Source organism: Neophocaena asiaeorientalis, unplaced genomic scaffold (assembly GCF_003031525.2).
Source record: "Neophocaena asiaeorientalis asiaeorientalis breed wild unplaced genomic scaffold, Neophocaena_asiaeorientalis_V1.1 scaffold429, whole genome shotgun sequence".
Classification (NCBI taxonomy): Eukaryota; Metazoa; Chordata; class Mammalia; order Artiodactyla; family Phocoenidae; genus Neophocaena; species Neophocaena asiaeorientalis.
In genome coordinates, this window is record NW_020173550.1 from 2366001 (window position 1) to 2384119 (window position 18119).

General features: G+C 60.7%; 1 protein-coding gene across 3 annotated transcripts; it reads right to left on the reverse strand.

Moving 5' to 3' along the window:
• Positions 1-1479: 1479 nt before the first annotated feature.
• HR (HR lysine demethylase and nuclear receptor corepressor) lies at positions 1480-16842 on the reverse strand. 3 transcript variants are annotated; one of them, XM_024747715.1, is made up of 20 exons: positions 15986-16116; positions 14076-14726; positions 12553-13336; positions 11167-11317; positions 10901-11088; positions 9325-9492; positions 8374-8463; positions 8080-8195; positions 7111-7192; positions 6551-6714; positions 6393-6434; positions 6222-6278; positions 5858-6023; positions 5589-5658; positions 5282-5412; positions 5041-5160; positions 4827-4942; positions 2799-2963; positions 2310-2438; positions 1480-2172 (listed from the first exon to the last, which is right to left on the reverse strand). In XM_024747715.1, the coding sequence occupies exons 2-20, from the start codon at positions 14685-14687 to the stop codon at positions 2110-2112; spliced, it is 3414 nt and encodes a 1137-aa protein (XP_024603483.1). In that variant the 5' UTR covers positions 14688-14726; positions 15986-16116; the 3' UTR covers positions 1480-2109. The 3 variants fall into 3 exon arrangements, with proteins under 3 accessions (XP_024603483.1, XP_024603482.1, XP_024603484.1); XM_024747714.1 differs by having other exon boundaries at positions 6222-6434; positions 15986-16842; XM_024747716.1 differs by lacking the exons at positions 10901-11088; positions 11167-11317 and having other exon boundaries at positions 6222-6434.
• Between the last annotated feature and the right edge of the window lie 1277 nt (positions 16843-18119).

Sequence of the window (18119 nt, forward strand, 5' to 3'; positions counted from 1 at the left end):
TAATTTTTTCTTTTTGCTTTTTTTCCTATCCCGTGGAAAAAACGAAAATAACCTAGCTTTGTAAACAATGAAGAAACCTAACTTTTTTTAAAATGAGAGATGTTTATGGAAATCACTGCCAAGCCACTTAAGGGAATATACGCAGCCATTTAAAGTAAAGGTTAGATAGCAACCCGGGAAATGATCACAATACATTTTTTTTTTTGCGGTACACGGGCCTCTTACTGTTGTGGCCTCTCCCGTTGCGGAGCACAGGCTCCGGACGCACAGGCTCAGCGGCCATGGCTCATTGGGCCCAGCCGGTCCGCGGCACGAACCCGTGTCTCCCGCACCGGCAGGCGCACTCCCAACCACTGCGCCACCAGGGAAGCCCGATCACAATACATTTTTACGGAAAGAAACCCAGCATGGCTTCCCTGGTGGCGCAGTGGTTAAGAATCCGCCTGCCAGTGCAGGAGACATGGGTTCGAGCCCTGTTCCAGGAAGATCCCCCACGCCGCGGAGCAACTAAGCCCGCGCTCCACGGCTACTGAGCCTGCGCTCTAGGGTCCGTGTTCTGCAACGAGAGAAGCCACCGCGATGAGAAGCCCGCGCACCGCAACGAAGAGTAACCCCGCTTTCCGCGACTAGAGAAAACCCACGCGCAGCAACCAAGACCCAACACAGCCAAAAATAAATAAATTAAATAATAAATAAACTAAAAAAAAAAACAAACACAGGAAACCCAGTACAAAGCACCCCAATTCATCCATGTGTAAAACAGATCCCTGGAGAAAAGACTAAAGGAAATACACCAAAAGACTAACGGTGGTTGGGTTGGAGGTGAGTGGAGGTGGGTCTACAGGTTTCTTTTTCTTATTTTCTAAATGTTCTGAGAGTATATTAAATTTATAATAAAAAAATTTATTTCATAAAAACACATTCCCTGAGCCACTGCAGGAAAAACTGTAACACGAGTTGGAGGATGTTGTGGTGAGATGTACAAGGGCAGGGGAGTGCGTGGAGTCACACTAGAGGGTCCCGGGCTGTCAGCTGTCTCAGGTGACCGGCCAGTGGGCATGGGGCTGGCCATGGGCACCGAGGGCAGAAGGCTGGGCAGGGGCTCTACCCGGCCAGACTCCCGGAGCTCCAGGTCAGGTCAGACAGGAGAGATGGGGTAGCCTGGAGTTCGTGGGGAGAGCGAGGGTTCCAGAATCTCTGGTGCCACACAGGGAGATGGCCTTGCTGCTGTGGCCCAGACCTCTGCCTTGCCCGCTGTCGCTGTCAGGAGTATCCTCAAGGGCAGCCCCCTTGGAAGCCTCCACCTGCTTCTCTGCGGGAGGGAGGGACCCTGCCCCCCACCCTAAGAAGAACAGGCAGGGGTGTTTGAGGTCCCCGTCACCACAGCCTCAGCCCCCTCCCACCCTGCTCCAGGTCCATGTGTCCCCTCCCTCCCCAGTCCATGTGGCCTGCAGGAGCAGGGCCAACCACACCGCAGCATTCACAAAACAACAGCCTTTAATGGAAATCAAGAAGGAAGGAGGCGAGAGGAGGGTGCAGGGATGGGGCTGTGCCCATATCAACCCCTCCAGCCAAGCCTGGGTAGTGGCCTGATACTGCCCCCTCCCCACACTTCACAGCTCTCTGGCAAGAGGACAGGATGTCGGTGGCCCTTGTTCAGCACGCCTGCAGTGCAAAGGGCCACCCGGGAGCCCAGGAGGATGTGGGGGGTATAAGCAGAGCTCGGGTACAGGTGAGACAGCAGGAGATGAAGCAGCAGCAGCAGGTGTTGCTTAAGCCAGAATGATTTCCGAGGTCCCCCAAGGAAGGGCTCTTCGTCTCCTGGGTTGGCGGGCAGGGGCTGGAGGGAGACGCACCCCCAGTGGTACCATGGAGAGGAGCTCGGGCCGGAGCAAGTGCCAGCCTGCAAAGGGCAGGTGCGAGCTTCAGTGGCACTGTGGTTGTCGGCCTTAGGGCCCAGGGCAGGGGCAGGGAACGGGGTGCCCTGCTTGTGTCCAGAGTGCTGCTTGCAGGATTGAGCGGAAGTCCCCGTTCTCTGCTGAAGCTGTGCCTGGGCTAAGCACTGGTCTGCCTGCTCCCAAGCCCTAACCCCAGACACCTGGGATCCCCCTATTTAGCCTCTTGCAATGTTCCCACAGCCAACTTCACTGCTTGGAACACAGCCCAGTCCATCTAGGAGAAAAGGAGACGACAAGGAGTTTACAGTCATGCCCCGGGCTCTCCCTGCCGAGAACACCCTCCCTGGGCGCAGCTGTGCTGTGGGGGGAGTTGGGCAGCACACTCAGGCTCCCGGCCAGTGTCACACTCACCTGGGCATAAAGCAGGCGGCAGTCAGGGGGCAGGCTGGGCCCCTGGTGGCAGAGCTGAGCAGAGAGGGCAGAGGTCTCGGGGGACAGGAAGTGCTGAGTGACACTCACTGTGCTGACCAGCCCCTGCACCTGTGCCACTGAAGTCTGCTTCCCCAAATGACCCCCACCCAGCTCTCAGAGAGCAGAGGCCCTGGATGCAGCACTAGCCACCCCCGAAGGGCGCGGCCCAAACTAGGCCAAGGGGATGCCAGAGACGGCACAAGCAGAGTGGGCACCCAAGGACACAGAGCCCAGTTGGCTTGATGACTTCAAGACCACTAGGCTTCTCCTCTTCCCTGCAGTGGAGGCGTGACTTCCTGCTCTGCCTAGCTCCAGAGGGGAACTGAGAGGGACGAGGGCGTTCTCAGAGGGACTGAGAACACACTGGGGACTGCTTCCGATATTCTGAGCTCTCCGCAGGGCCCCCGCCTGCACGCGCCGGGGAAGCACCTGGTGGGGAGCCCCCGCGGGCACCAGCACGGCCTCTCCGGGGGCCTGCAGCAGAGTCCAGCAGCTCACACCCCACTCCTCCCGCAGGCGCCGCCGCAGCCCTGCGTCCAGGTAGCAGCTGCCCGGGGTGCCAGGCTCCAGGTTTCCAGCCCCGGCCGGGCACACCTCAAAGAAAAGGAGGAATGAGCAAGGCGGGAGGCTAGGGCGGGGCTGCAGGAAGAGGGGGCATGGGCTGCCCAAAGGCCAGAGGCACAGGAAAGAGCTGCAGGGGTCAAGTCTTGAAGGGCAGGGGGAGGACGTAGGGGTGGGAGAGAAAGGAGCAGGACGGGGAAGGGCTGGGGTCACGCAGGTTGGCAGAATAGAGATTCGGCTGGAAGGAGCTGAGAGGAAAGGATTAAGGGCTCTGAGGCTGGGGGTCTAAATCCCCTCTTTTCCCAGGGCTAGATGCCTTGAGTAGCCTCTGTGGCCCTGGCCGTGGGCGCTCTGCTCCCTCCTTCAAAGGTACCCCTTTCTCCAAAACCCAGGAAGACGTCCTGCATAACCTCAACTCAGAAACTGTCTACACCAGGAGCTCTTAATTGTGGAGTCCCGTGAAGATCCTGAACTGTGTGCTAAACTGTGGGTGAGCAGGTAGCTGTATGTCCCTGGGGAGATGATCCAAAGCATTCGTCAGATTCCTCTGTGATCCCAGATGCAGAAAAGGCACAGCCACACGGAAGTTCTGACTCCCCAGTGGATGGACCGACCGGCTTGCCTGTCCAGGCGGAGGCCTCTGAAGCAGGCACAGCTTTGGGGGCCTTCACCAGCCCAACCAGAGCGGGGAGCTCCTTGGGTAGATGGGAACTCGTGGAGGCCCGGGCCCAAGGAACACCTGCAGAGGTGCACCCAGCATCCCGCTTCAGCTGCCCATCAGCTCCATCCAGCCCTTCAGCTAGAACTTCAGCAATTACTCCTGGGCTTAGGGCTCAGGCCTCCAAGACGAGGCCACGGGAAGAGGGGAGGCTGGTGAGTCAGGCTGGACCCTTGGCTAACCCCAGGCAGGTGCCAAGGAAGTCCAACCTGGAACTAGAGCAGTGTTTCCCAGGCCACCCAGTGAGAACATGCCCCTCAGACCTTCCCGGTGAATTATCGGGTTTGGCCACGAGGGACTGCCCACAGCCAGGCACACCCAGATCAGACAAGGCCATCTATGTATGAAGGCGTGCTGCCGTCCGCTCCCCTCTGCATGTTCCAGCACCTGTGTGAGTGCATCCGTGTGTGTGCATCTCCCGTGGGCAGGAGGGTGGCAGTGGGCAGCCACGTTGACACCTGCACGTCCGTGTGTGTTCATGTACCTGAGCAGGGGTGACACTTGGTGGGCGTCCTTTCCCCAGGACAGTCAGGGCTCAGCTGGACTTTGGAACCACGGGGCCTTGCCCCCCTCCTGCTCACCCCCTCCTCTTCTCCTTCCCTGCCCCCTCTCCTGGCCCCGTGTCTCTCTCCACCTACCACACTGCCCCCCCTTAGCCCTTCCTTGCTAGCACCTCAGAGGGCACCTCCTCATAAGGTGCAGATTTCCGAGAGGGGAGCAGTGGGACGGATTCTCAGGTGAGCTTCCTGTTGCCTTTCGGCCAGCCCCACCGGGAGCCCGCAGCGGGGAGGCTGCCTGCCCCCAGGGGGAGCACAGTGTAGCGACCCGGGCTGGGAACAGCCACAAGCTCGGGTCCCAGCTTTACCACTCAGCCTCAGTATTCTGGGAAAGCAGCAGTACCTACCGCACGGGGTGGTCGTGAAAATTAACAGAGCTAATGTACCCAAGGCCCTGAGCACAGTGCCCAGCCTGTGGCAGCGCTTGCTTCATTTCACCACTAGGTCCCCCAATTTCTGTGTGCCCCACCGCACACCTCTTAGGAGGGCCCAGTCTGCCTTCTCTGCACCAGTGGAGTCCAGCTCACCTGAGGCAAGGGAGCGAGCACACAGGGCACACACACAGAGGGAGAGCTTCTGGGGCTGGAAGGGGAAGGGGAGAGCTCCCGGCTCCCTCCTCACCATCTGGAGAAAGCGGCGGATGCGCTGGGCGTCCTGTGCCCGGAACACGTGCCACACGGTGCTGACCTGGCTGCCCGGAGACCAGAGCCCCTCCCCGTCCAGGGCTGAGAGGAAATCTGGGGGAGAGAGACGGCTCAGGAGGGCCCAGGGCCAGCAGAGACAGCACCTCGCATCTGCAGCCTGCGCCGACCCTCGCTTCCGGCCAAGGACGCACCTTTCTGTGTCCGGTGCCAGGCAGGCAGTGGGGCTTCAGCACGTACCAGGACACTGACCAGGTCGGTCACCTCCACACAGAGGTTCTTGGTCCCCAGGTGCCCACACTGTGGGCTCACACCTGTATGGAGGTAGAGAAAAGACACTTGGGAATGGGCCCCAGGACCTCGGCGCTGACGCACGTGTTCTCAGAGATGACAGGAAGTGGGTAGGGACTGGGCAGGAATGGAGTGGACACTCACCATAGGCCGCCCACAGCTGGGGCTCCAGTGGTCGCAGGACAGAGCCCCAAGGGAGGTAGGAGGCCAGGTTGAGTTTCCCATGGCGCGTACAGTACTCTGGGAGTGGCAGGCTGGCAGCCAGGCTCTCTACCCTGTGTGTATGGGGGCGGGGGGGTGTCACGCCCAGCAGGCTCAATCCAGGCTCCGGAGACCCCGTCGAAGCCCCCAAAGCTAGAGTAACTTCCCAAGGCAAGCACAGAGCACTGACCACAGGGCCAAGGAGGAGAGGCAGGGAGGCCCTGCCAGCCAGCCCTATGGCACCACACACCTGCTGGTGTCCTCGTCCCCCAGAGCTCTGTGCAGCAGGAAGACCGAGCCCTCATCTGACTTTGGGCGAACTAGGGGAAGAGACAGAAAGGCCGTTGGCCCAGGGAGGAACCTCCTTGGCCCAGAGGCCCTCCTCCCGTGGCAGCAACAGAGTCCAGTTTCTGCTCTGGGCTCTGCTTCCAGCTGCCCCCAGGGTCACTCTGGGATTTCGATGCCCCCCCAGCATCACAGGGGCTCCCAGCTCCTCTACCGCACATCAGGGATACTCACTCTCAGGCCGGGAGAATCCCTCCCAGAACGTTGTGCTACCCAGGCTTGCCGGCTGGGGAGGTCTGAGGGGGGTCAGTTCCTGCACCTGGCCTCCAAGCGCCCCTAGGGCTTCTGTCCCCCACAGGTGGCCTTGCAATGTCCCCTGAATCCCTGACACCAACACGGGCTGTAGTGGGGAAAGAAAGGGGGACACGGGGAGAATGGATGGGGTACCCAACATGGCCAGGCCGGGGCATGTTGTAGGGGCACCAGGACGGAGTGGGGACAGGCCATGTGGTTCCCTCCGAGTGACGGACCAGGTCTGCCTGGGCCTCGGGATCAAGGCCCTGAGGGTAGGTGAGGCTGGGAGAGCTGGGAACCTCACCTGGCCCTGCCTCCAGTGCTCCTGGAAGAGGTGGAAGCCTCGCGGAGGCCTGGGCTCCTGCAGCCACAGCAAAGCCCCGGGGGGAGGCAGCCGGGGCCGCACCGGTGAGAGGGGCAGGCCCGGCCGCAGCCCCGGCCCCAGGGCTCTCTCCTGAATCTTCCGTTCCACTACCTGCGCGATGATGCTGTCCAGGATGTTGGTGATGCGGTCGTCCTGCGGGGAGGGAGGGGCGGAGAGGCAGGCGTGCTCAGGACCTGCCTGACCCTGCAGGGAAGGCCAGCCCAGTTTTGGCCCCAGGCCCCCAGCCCTCCCTTCGGGCCCTCGCTCACGCTGGGCAGGGCCGGAGTGACAGGGGCGAAGGCCATGTGTATCCGTTCGTGCCCCAAGCAGAGTTTGACAGCAGTAGAGGCCAGTAGTTCACAGAGAGAGGGACAAGGCAGGGGCCTTTGGCCAGCACGGTCCTCTGCCGGGGTCTCTCTGGAGTCTGGGGTCTCTGTTAGGAAGGAGAGCGGTGAGGGTCTTCACCTTTCTCTCGAGGCTCCATTGCCCGTGTGCTCTTCCCTCCTCTCCCGGCGGAGTCTGCTCTGTCCTCACTGGCACTGCCCATCTCAACTCTGGTCTGGATGCACTTGCCCCCCACCAGCTTTCCTGCCAGCGTGTCTAGGACCTCTCCAAAGGAGGGGCTCAGAACAGGGGTCTGGCTGGAGAGGGGTTAGGAGGCTTGTCCTAGATTTTATTTAGATTTATTTTCTTTGGAATGACTTGAGAAGAGAGATGGTGACGGCGGGGGGCTGGGGGGATGGCTAAAGCCATTCCAATCTCTCCTGGGGATTCCAGCCTGGCTCAGCCTCCCCCGCACAGTCTGAGCAAGGCGCAGGGGGCTGCTCACCCTCTTTAATGTCCTTGGTCCTGTTGGTATCCCTGTTGCAGGAAGGTTGTGGAGTTGGGGGAGTTTTCTCCGTCGGCTCCTTCTGTTAAACCCAGCCGCCACCCACCCCCATCCAACCAGAGATTTAAAAATGGCAAATGCATCTCAATCCAATTCAACCCACAGGTATTAACAGTAGACTCAATGTTAAGTCCTAAAGTCGTGTTTACAAGGAGCGAAATGTCATACGATACAACGTTAGGTGGAAAAAAGTTGCCCATGGACTTACGCATACAGCACGATCTAAAGTATACTCAAGGGCTTCCCTGGTGGCGCAGTGGTTGAGAGTCTATACTCAAAAGAGGCTGGAATAAATATACAAGCAAATGACTGGAAAGAAATACGTCAAAATGGTAACGGTGGTATTGTAAGCCACTGCTGTTTTCTTCCTTATCCTTGTCTGTATTTTCCAAATTTTCCACAGTGGGAATGTGTACGGTGCCTGGCACACAAAAGGCATTTGACAAACCCTCTCTTGAATAAATGACTTTTATAATAAAAACATGAACTTCATAAAAACTTTGTGAAACGCACACTGAGCACCTGCTCTGTGTCAGGTGCGGGGAATACTGAGAAGGTGGGCCGACACTCCACTTGTAGGAGCCTGCGCCTGGGGAGTGGAAAGACGGGACTCCAGCAGCTCTAGCAAGATGCTGGGACTAGCACAGAGAGGGTGGGACCTCCAGGCAGACAGAGAGTGCGGACTGCTGCTGGGCGGGGTGGGGGGAGGTGGGGCAGAGGCTAGAGCTCTAATGGATCCTCATCCCCAGGGGAACAAGAGAAGAAGCCTGACTTCACCCAGCTTCCATGTACCTCTTCATTCCCCTCGAAAGAAAAGGACCAAACCCTGCCAAAGTTAGGAATTTGCAGACACACCGCCTAACCCTGGGACGCACCAGCCAGTGCCCTGTCCCGTGCCCTGCTTCTTACCTGCTGGCCCCCATCCCCAGGGGTCCACATCCGGGCATCAGCTTGGCAGGGGCAGTGCCCCCGGATGTCAAACTTGACCCAGACCTGGTGCATTGCAGTGCTCAATTCCGCCATAGCTGTGAGGGGGAGAGGGGAGATGGAATTTGCCAGTGACTGCAGACAGGGGGCCACTTCCATGGTGCTTGGCCTCATCAACCAGGAGAGCATGGGATCGGGCTGAGAGACATCCAAACAGGAAGCTGGTCTCCCCCAGGACCTGCCCTCTGTACGCCCCGCCCCTCCAAGAGGGCTCACCCTGGCTGGAGACAAACTGGGTGAGCATCAGGGAACAGGCACTGTGCCCAGCCTCCTGGGTACACTTCTCCATGGACTGTTCCTGAGAGCCTGTTGGGGGTAGGAAAGGAGAAGCTGCAGGTCAGGAAATCAAGATAAACCCAGGTTAAGGTCAGGGAAGAAGAGCAAGGGCATGATATCAAAATCGGGGACCTTGAGAATCTACAAAACATGGGCTTTCTGGGAAACCTGAGTTCCCTAGTGACATAGGATCCTTTGCTTGCAGAACGCAGAGCCGTTAATATGCTGAGTGCGTTGCAAGATGTAAGACAATCATGTAGAATGTGGTATTCCGAAAGGTTTCTGACCCTGGAACTCTTTTTGGCCACGTCTATTGGAACACTGGGAAATTTCAAGTGTTGAGGTGGCGGAATTGAGCCAAGGCAGAGAAAGCTGAGAACCTTGAAGAGAGCAGGACTTGGAATCAGAAGACCTGCCTTTAAATCCTGGGCCCAACACTTACGAGCTGTGTGACCTTGTACAAGTCACATAACTTCTCTGAGTTTTTCTCATCTGGAAAACGGAGGCAGTAATACCTACTTCACAGTGTTGTAAGGTTTAAAAAGGTGCAAGCTGAACAAGGTGGGAGATAGAGAGTAGGCACTCGGCTTCTTTTAAGGATATGGGCATGGCCCTCTGATCTGGGGAGAGGAAACGGTCTTCTCTAACGGGCATTGAGCAGTGGTAGCCGAGGCTGCGGAGGGAGACTTTCTCAGGGAGCCACAGCCAAGAAATGACCATGAACTTTTTTTTTTTTTTTGCCATGCCACGTGCGGGATCTTAGTTCCCCAACCAGGTATCAAACCCTTGCCCCCTGCAGTGGAAGTGCAGTCTTAACCACTGGACTGCCACGGAAGTCCCTGGCCACGAACTCTAGAGCGACCCTTCCGAAGCCCCCAGCTCCTTTCCCACCTTCTTTCTCCTTGGTCCTCCAAGCGCCCGCCATGCGACCACAGGCCACACACAGCCGGTGGCTGCAGCAGGGGCATCGCCAGTGGGTGTTGAAGAGTCCATGGTGGCAGCGGCTACAGCAACGTGGAATGCCTGGGTTGTCCTCTGTCCCGGCTGGCCCCTGGCCCGCTGACCACAGGAGAGAACAGGGTCAGAGGGGCCTCAAGTCAGCGGCCCCTTTGAGGACCTCATGTGGGAGGCCTCCAGGAAGGGATGGACACACAGGAACAGTTTCCACTGAGGGGCTGCCCCAGAAGGGAGACAGGCTCCCTTACAGTCACCCTGGAGTGCTTGACAGCCCCTGTAAAGAACCTACTCGCCGCACCGTCCGTCTGCAGCCAGCCCTCCCAGGCCGGTGCAGGCTGCACCTCCCTGGCGCCCGCCCCAGGGCTCCCTGAGCCACAGGACTCCCCAAACAGTCCTTCCTCCCCCCAGCCCACAACACAGTGGTGTTTCCTCAGGGGATTCCTCTGTGTCTCAGAAGAGGAAACCTTGGGGGGCTGCTCCTTCCCTCACCCAGAGTTTCAGACCAAGCCCTTGTTGGTAAGTGGGAGGGTGCCAGTGTGTACACGTTCATATACTCATCAACACACACTCGTCCCATCCAGGGCTGGGTGCTGGTGGGGACCTGGCACGTGCAGTCTCCCAGGCCTCACATCACAAGGGGGGAGATGGGCCCATAAACATGGTAATGCTCGTGGCATCATGGGGTGGGTGCTAGAGTAGGAGTGGGATGGAAGGAGGAGGGTGGGGACAGCTGCACAAACGGCCCTGAGTGATGAGTAACTTTTCATTCACCAGGTGGGAATGGAAGGGAAGCGCGTTCCAGACAGAGGGAGCGAAGGGTGCCGAGGCTGGAGGGGGCAGACAAGCCCAGGTGAGTCTAGAGGGCCGGGCAGACCATGATGCCAGAATCGGGGCGGAGGGAGTGGCAGGGTGGACAGGGGCTGGCTGTGAAAGGGGGAGGGGCTGGACTTTCTGGGACAAGAGGGAGCCACCAGGGGGTTCCATCCAGGCAGTGACAAGACAGCAGGAGGGTCTTGTCGTTCCCCGTGGAAGGGATGCAGGAGGGAGAGCCTGGAGCCAGAGGGATCAGCTGATTGCCTCGAGCTCCTCCCATCTCTAACCTCGGCCCCAATCCTACCAGCTTCCCAGGGCCCAACCGCCTGCCATCCCGGAAGCCTTCCTTCCCTTGCAAAGCTGCAGGGAGCTCCCCGCGACACCCGCCTACCTCCCGGTGCTCTTGCAGACACTTGGCATTCAGTCTCATTTCCCCAGCAAGCCCAAAGCTCTTAGAGGGTTGGGCCAGACCAGGTTTTACACCTTCCCAACATCCCCCGTCCAGGCCAGAAACTGGAATACAAGTTGACTCAGAGCCTGAGCTGGGAATAAGGGCGCAGTGGGGCAGGAGCTCTCCAGCGCTGCCAGCTGGTTGGTAGGCAGTGCTGGGGGAGGGAGGTCCCATGCTCCTTGTGAAAGCACTGACCACAGGACCCGGCCGTCCCGGGGTCCTGAATGCCTGGTGGGGCCTGCTCACCTTCCCGCTGGGCCCAGGCCAAGACCTCCCGCTCCCTCCGCAGCACGCGGCACAGTCGGTCTCCCAGAGCACTTAGCAGGTGCTTGGCGAGGCCCATGCTGAGCCTGGCCTCCTCCGGGCCAGACCCTCCTCCCTCGGAGCTGGCTGCCGAGTCTTCCTCCTGCCGCTGCTCCCCTCCCAGAGGCAATCTGGAGGTAGGGCAGAGGAAGGTGAGCAGGGAGCCCCACTGGGAGGACGCTGGGGGCAGCCAGGGGCAACAGGCTCACCTGGGCACTGGTTGGGAGTGGCAGGCCAGCCCTCCCGCCTCACCAGCTGCCTGGGCACAGCTTTGGCACTGAGTCATGCCTGCCGGGGGAGCCGCGCAAGGTGTATCCTGCAGCCTTGGGTCCTGGAGGCTGGCCCTGATGTCTCGGGGTCCTGAGGTGACAATGTTGCTGGTCAGGAGGCTGGGCTTCCTGGGTTTCTGTGAGCCCCAGGCCCTGCCTTAGCACCCAGCCCGTCCCCACACAGAGCCAGCGCTGCCCCTAGGCCCGGGCCTGCAAGGCCTGATTCGGAACTAGAGAACCAGGCAGCCAGAAACTTCAAAAAGGCTGAGCCCTAACATGGACTCATGGGCCAAGTTTGGGGCAGCTGGGGCGCAGGATCCAGTCGGTGTAGACTTGGGTTAGCTCCGCCTCAGCCACAGTGATACCGTTGGCTGTGTGACAGTGTGAAGAGACAATCCCGACGTGGACGGAGGGCGATGGAAGGTGAGAAGGCCGGAGAGTTTCAACACAGGCCACAGCTGCAGTAACCCAAGAAGTCAGAGGGGCCTACAGCTTCCCAGCCCAGGCAGAGGCCTGGAAGACAGACCCATGCCAGGTACAGGGGTGCAAGACCAGCGAAAGAGTCCTGATCCAGGCCCAGCAGTCTGGGAGGCCAAGAAACCGAGGTGACCCCGAAGAACTGAGGCTGGGACCAAGCAGTGCCAGAACCCTCTGTGAAGGGCAGAGCTTGACAGAGGGGTCCAAGATGTGCCCAAGTCCTAACACTGGCAGAGTCCAAACTGAGTTTCCATGATCCAGCTGGCCCAGAGAGTAGTTGTTCGTTCCTCAGGCAGGACAAGGGGTCCTTCAGGAGATGTAATCCCCCCAATGGGGGATTTGTGGCACAAGTAATCACAAAAGTGACTGTTCATTGAGTGCTTGCTGAGCGCCGTTTACGTGAATGATATTGGTTAATCTTTGCCTCACTGTTTACGGGGTAGGTGCTGTCTTTATCCCCATTTTATAGATGGAGAAACTGATGCCCAGAGAGGTGAAGTAACCAGCCCAAGGTCACACAGCACCAATCAGCAAAGTCAGGAGCCAGGTATTCTGACTCCGGAGCCCGGTATTCTGACTCCGGAGCCCACACTCCGAATCCTGTCATTATACTGTCACCAGAACGCCACGGCTCGGGAGTAGGCACACGAAAATAGGAGCCACACGCTGGACGGGTCTGGCCTGTACATGCTAAGGACTCCCAGAGAGCTATCCCATCCAGGTGGGCAGTTGGACAGCTGGGTGTGATCCACTCATAATAGACTTCTGACCCCACCTCCCTGCAAAGCCCCAGTCCCGGCTGCACCCTCCCAAGTAGGGCCCCCTGCAGGCCCTCCCCTGTCCCCTTACCTCTGTGGTCATTATGCTGTTCTGCCTCTGCCTTGTTCCCAAATGATGAGTCCAGCAGCTCCTGCCAACCTCTGGCCCCCTGCCCCACAGTGCCCGGGAAACGGCCGGACGGGCGCTTGGCGGCTGGGCTGCCCACTGCTCCCTGGACCTCGGGGCTGCTTGCCCTCTTGAGGGCGCGCAGCTGGGCCGCTGGGCTTTCCTCCTCCCCAGAGCAACTGTCTGGGCACCCAAACTGCTCAGAGTGTCGTGTGAGCCATGTCTTCTTCAGCTTGGTGTGATGGCTGGGCGGGCAGGCCCTGGGACCAGGGGCCTTGTTTACTTCCTCGCTGGATTCACTCGGCCCACTGGTGCCCCCCTCCAGGTCCTCCTGGCACTTCCCACAAGGGCCAACACCTCCATCTCTAGCTGGTGGGTGAAGTGAGCAACGGTCCACCTGGGTGGTAGGAGGCCCAGGAGAGGGGCACCTTGATGTGGCTGACGGCCCCAGCTGGTACCCAAGGCTCCCGCCTCCCGGTACAGCCCAGACATTGCCATGAAGCAGGCCTGGGGAACAAGTGGGCCACGGGGTCGGGGGAACAGTGTCTGGATGCCCCAGGACACGGGGGCAAAGATTCTGATGCCTGCCGACTCCTGTCTCTCCATCTCTCTGGTGGAGTGAAGGGCGTTCCACCTCCCCAGTTCTCTGGAGATGCCCCCCAGGCGCTGAGCCCAACAACCCGGGTTCCACAGTTGCCAGTGGCTCCTTGGCCAGCCTGAGAATGCTGGGATCCTTGTGGTACCAACCCTAAAGAGAGGAGAAGGGATTAAGCTCGTGCTGACTTTGCTTCCCAGTGCTGAAAAGGATGGGCAGAACTGACAACCAGCAGGTGTGTGAGCCTGTGTGGCTTCAAGGGTTGTGAAAATACAGAAGAACATACTGGTTAATAGGCACTGGTCCCCTAACTGCCTCCGTCATAGCCCTGGCTGCCCCAGATCCTTCCCCAGGATTTCTCAGGCCTCCCCATAATCCAGCAACTAAAGGCTTAATGCCTGGCACAGTCAAAGGTCCTCCAGGATCTGTTCAGATTGTGTGATGCCCTGTACCACACTGGATTTAAAATATTTTACATCTCATCCCTGAGGTGACCCTGGGGGTCCCTTGTGGGGGAGGTACCAGAGGTACAGGCCATGGGGCCACCTGGCCATCCCACTCCCAGATACAGGGCCTTGTCTGCCCCTCCCCCAGGACAAGACCACACATTCTGAGGCCCCAGTTCCCAGGGCCTTGTTCTGGGTGGACAATGCATGAGTCAATTCCTGAAATGGCCCAAAGGCAGGTGAGGCCTAATGAAATGGGTTTGCTCAGAAGAGGAATTGCTTGCGGTCGACTACGTCTGAGCTGACAGGCTCCTCCTCTGCCTGGGTACCACCTTATCTTTTCATCAGAATGGAAGGGCAGAGTGGTTTGGCCCCGGCAGGGTGGCTCAGGAGCCACTGAGCCCCACTGCCTGGCCCCCAGGTACCCTCTCTCCTCCAACACTCACCTTGCTGTCTAAGCCGAAGGCAGAGGGCACTTTGGGCTGGACTCTGGAGCACCCCCAGGGGTGTGGGGTCAGGGGCCAGTCACACGGACGCTCTGGGGGCAGGCTGGACACTAGGTAGGGTGGCAGGCAGCTGGGCACCCAGAAGGGAGCTTGCTCAAGGATCTTGGTCTCCAGAAGAAAGGGGCAGTGCAAGGGTCGGAAGGCCACAGGGTCACTCTTGGGAGGGCCACCGTTATGCTCAGGAATCAGTGGGCCGTAGCAAGGCGGGCACGCTGACCCACGGAATGCCAGCGGATGGGTAAGCATAGCCTCCTTCCAGCACAGCGCCTCCTTGCTGCCTGGCCAGCCAGCCTTCCTCTCCCCATTCCGGGGACCTTTGCCCTCCACCAATGGGAGCGTGTCCTTGGGGATCTGGGGGAAGCCAGGGGGGAGCCAGGAGCCTGGGGTGCTCAGGACACCCCTCCAGAAGGGAGCAGGCTCTCCCAGGCACAGTGCTGCAGGGTTCAGGCCATCTTGTGGTGGGGTCTCCGGCTCTGGTCCCACGATGCCATTCTCAGAGGCTGTCTTCTCCCAGGCTGGGCTGTCCTTCAGGAAGCTGGGCGTACTCTCCATCACTCTCCTGCCCTCATGGGGCTCTCCCAGAGGGGGTCCCTGGAGCATAACCACCAAGGCATGAGCTGCTTGGGCACACGCCTCAAGCACCCTACCGCCTGGTACAGAGTGGGCACCGCCCTGGCAGCACCGAGGCACCCCAAACCAGTAAGACAAGTGCCAACCTACAGCTGGGCTCCACGTTGCCTGCCACATGAGACTCGAACGACCCGCCTGAGTGGGATGTTCCAGTGTGGGAGGTCATCCCTTCCCCTGAATGCCTGGAACTTGACAGCCCACCTGGGCCAGAGCCCCTCAGCAGAGACTGCTGATTCTAGGATGACATGTCCTGGCCTCGTCGAGCCTGGAACTGGTCATGAGCCATGCGGAAGGACAGAGGGCAAGAACCCAAAAGAAGAGCTCCGTGGAAGGCACTGCACTGGGAGACAAGAAGCTTGGATCCTGGCCCTGATCCAGTCACCTGCTGTGTGACCTTGGGCAAGTCACCACTCCTCTGGTGCCCTTGTGTAAAATAGGGCTGGGAAATGGGCAGTCTCAGAAGCCTCTTCCCTGCGCTGCAGTCTGTGGTTCTGGGGGTGCTGCTTCCCCACCCCCAGCCCTCAGCCCCACCTAGGCTTGTTTGGGTGGGAAGTGCAGACAAGGCAGGCTGGAGTCACGGGGGAGAGCAGGGCTGCTGGCTGGAATCTCTCCCTACACCTGGGCAGCCCCGAGTCTGCCTCTTCCAGGTGCTGTACAGTTTCTTGGCTTCTGAGGCAGAGCCCAGGACAACTGCTGGGGGCTGGGATCTCCACCACTGCCCCCAAGGGAAGGAGTGAGCTGGCACAGGGGAGGCGAGTTAGAGGCCTCAGCCGGGATGGGTCAAGATGCCCCAGTCCAGCCGGCAGTGCTAGGGCGGCCGGTGGACGCTGGTAACTGCAGCCTGGCCGAGGGGAGGGAAGGAGGCGGGGAAAGCGGGCTGGGGCCCAGAGAGAGGCAAAGGAGGGAAAATTGAACGTGCGTGCAAAGGAGCAGGATGACAGGTGGCACCAGAGCCCCGGCGCTCTCCCAGCACGGCCACGTCTGCCCACTGGGGGAAGCTCCAGGAAGGGGGGGAGGGAGCCCAGGGAGCCGTGACACAGGGCGCTCGGGTTTTCTGGGGCCACCGCTCCGACGCGATCCAGCCCCGTCGGGCATCCTAACTTTCAGAGGCGTGGCCAAGCCCAGAGGAGCAAGGGGAGCTCATTCCCTGCGTGCGGCGCGGGCTCGGCTCAGAAATGCCCTGCTATGGGCGTCCCCAGAAGGCCCCTCTCGGCCCTTACCTGGGCTTCACGCGCCGGGCGCGGCGCGGGCGGCGGCGGTGGTCTTTGTGGCCGACGCCGGGTGCCCTCTCCCCATGGGCTGGTTCCGGGGCCTCCCGGCCGGCGGGCGAGAGCTCGTTCCTTCTCCCGCTCTCTGCTCAGCGCGCTGGCTCTCTCTTTCCCCCGGGGCGGCGGGGGCGCTCTAGGGCCGCAGGTTGGAGGGGTCGGGCTCAGGGATCTGCAGGATGCGGCACACGGCGCGAATCGGCCGCACCAGCTTCTGGGCCGAGGCCGTGGGTTGCGCCATGGGACGCCGAGACTCCGTGCTGCGCTGCGGGGAGGGCCGGGCCGGGGCTAGGGAGCGGGTGCCCCCGGAGGGAGAGAGGGAGCCGGGCCGGGGGGAACGCGCGCCCCGGGTCGGAGATGGCGGAGTGGGGGGAAAGGCCGAGGGGCCGGGGGAGGGGGTCGTGCCTGGAAGGGAGGCCGATCCCGTGACCCGGGAGAGAGGCACCAGCTACGGCGCAGCACGGCGCGGCGCGGCTAATGGAGGGAGTGCCCAGCGGAGAGCGCAGCAGGACCTCTGATCGCCATCGCCAGACGCGCAACTGAGAGTGGGGAAGCTGCTCCGCCGGTTTCCTCCTCCAGCACCCTGCGGGGAAACAGGAGCCCGAGATTCGGCGGCCCCGCCTGGGCCTGCCCCCTCCCGGGCCCCGGGGGCTTCCGCCAACGCCCCGGCGATGCCACCGGCTGCGCACGGGGAGAATGAGCCCTTTGTTCCCCCCTCCCCCCCGCGGCACCCGGGCGCCTGCCGAGAGAGGCTCCCCCGGGGCAGCGTGCCAGCTTCCCAGCCGCCCCACCCTCCCGTGGGCCCGGCCCCGGAGCCTGGCAGGCGGGCAGCACCCCCACTATAGGTGCCAAGCCCGGGAACTGGAGCAAAGGGCGGGAGGGGCCGGACCAGGCCACGATGGGGCGGGGTGCCCCCAGGGTTGCCAGGGCAGGGCTGCTGGGAGGGGTCAGTGCCAGAGCTGGCAGGGGCAGTCGAGTTCTCACGGGTCAATGATGGGCGCTGTGACCCACGCCAGCCACCCCGTGCTCGCTGGACCACTGGCTCTTGATCCTCTCCAGCTCTGGCACGTGGGCACACACGCTGGCCCTGGTCTGCCCTGCCCGGTTCCTCATCTGGCCAAGCTGCTCTTCACCGTTCCCGACACAAGCCCCCTCCCAGGGCACAGTGTCCTGCCTTAGCAGTTCTAGAAGGGTCTAGGCTCTAGTCTGTTCCTGGTCTAAGGGCCCCAGTTTCACCAATTGTCCAGAGAGGAAGTGGGACCAGATGCGCTCCACCACCTGCTCCAGCCCCGTGTGCTGGGGGTCTGCGCCATCCCGTGCTCCTAGTGTTTCCAGGCCCAGCCCTGGAGAGGAGCCCATGGGAGTGGCTCCTGGGAGGGAGCAGAGAGGAGGAGAGGAAATGGGAAAGCAGGGCACCCTCCACCCGAGGAAGCATCCTGGCCCTTCTGCGAGGGTGGTTCCAGAGCACAGACACAGACAGATTCAAACACACACAGACAGATTCAGACACACACAGAAACCCACACGCCCAACGGGCGCTTCCCTTCCCCTCAGGCACCCACGTCCCACCCCGTGACTCCCCTGCCTCCCTGTGGAAGCCATCCTTGGCCTGCCTTCACCCAGCCTGGGACAGAGAGCACCACCCACCCACCCCCATTCCATCGAAGGGATGAGGTTTTGGATGCCTCTAGCCTCGTCCCAGGTCACACTACCATCCCTGGAGCAGGAAGCCATGAGGGTGGCTCCCTTCCAGGGACTGGAGGGGAGGCCGGGATCCTTTCACCAGTTGAGGAGAAGAGGAGGGGTGCTGAGGAGAGGAGGCCTGAAGGGGTCGGCACCAGGCAAGACGTAGGTCATGTTGGCATAGATTCTCTTGGCCCCTTCGCCTTCCCCCAGAGGCCGGTTCTGTGACAGGGCAGGCTGGTAGGGGTTGTTTACATGACTGAGTTATTAACACTCCCTTCCTCCTCCAGCTCCCCTGAGGGGTGACCTGGACCTGAGTGTGCCAGGGGAAGTGATCCTGGAGGGTCTAACCCAGACTGCAGTCCCCAAGCCCCAGGCCCCAGCCTTCCGCTCCCAGGCTGGCTCC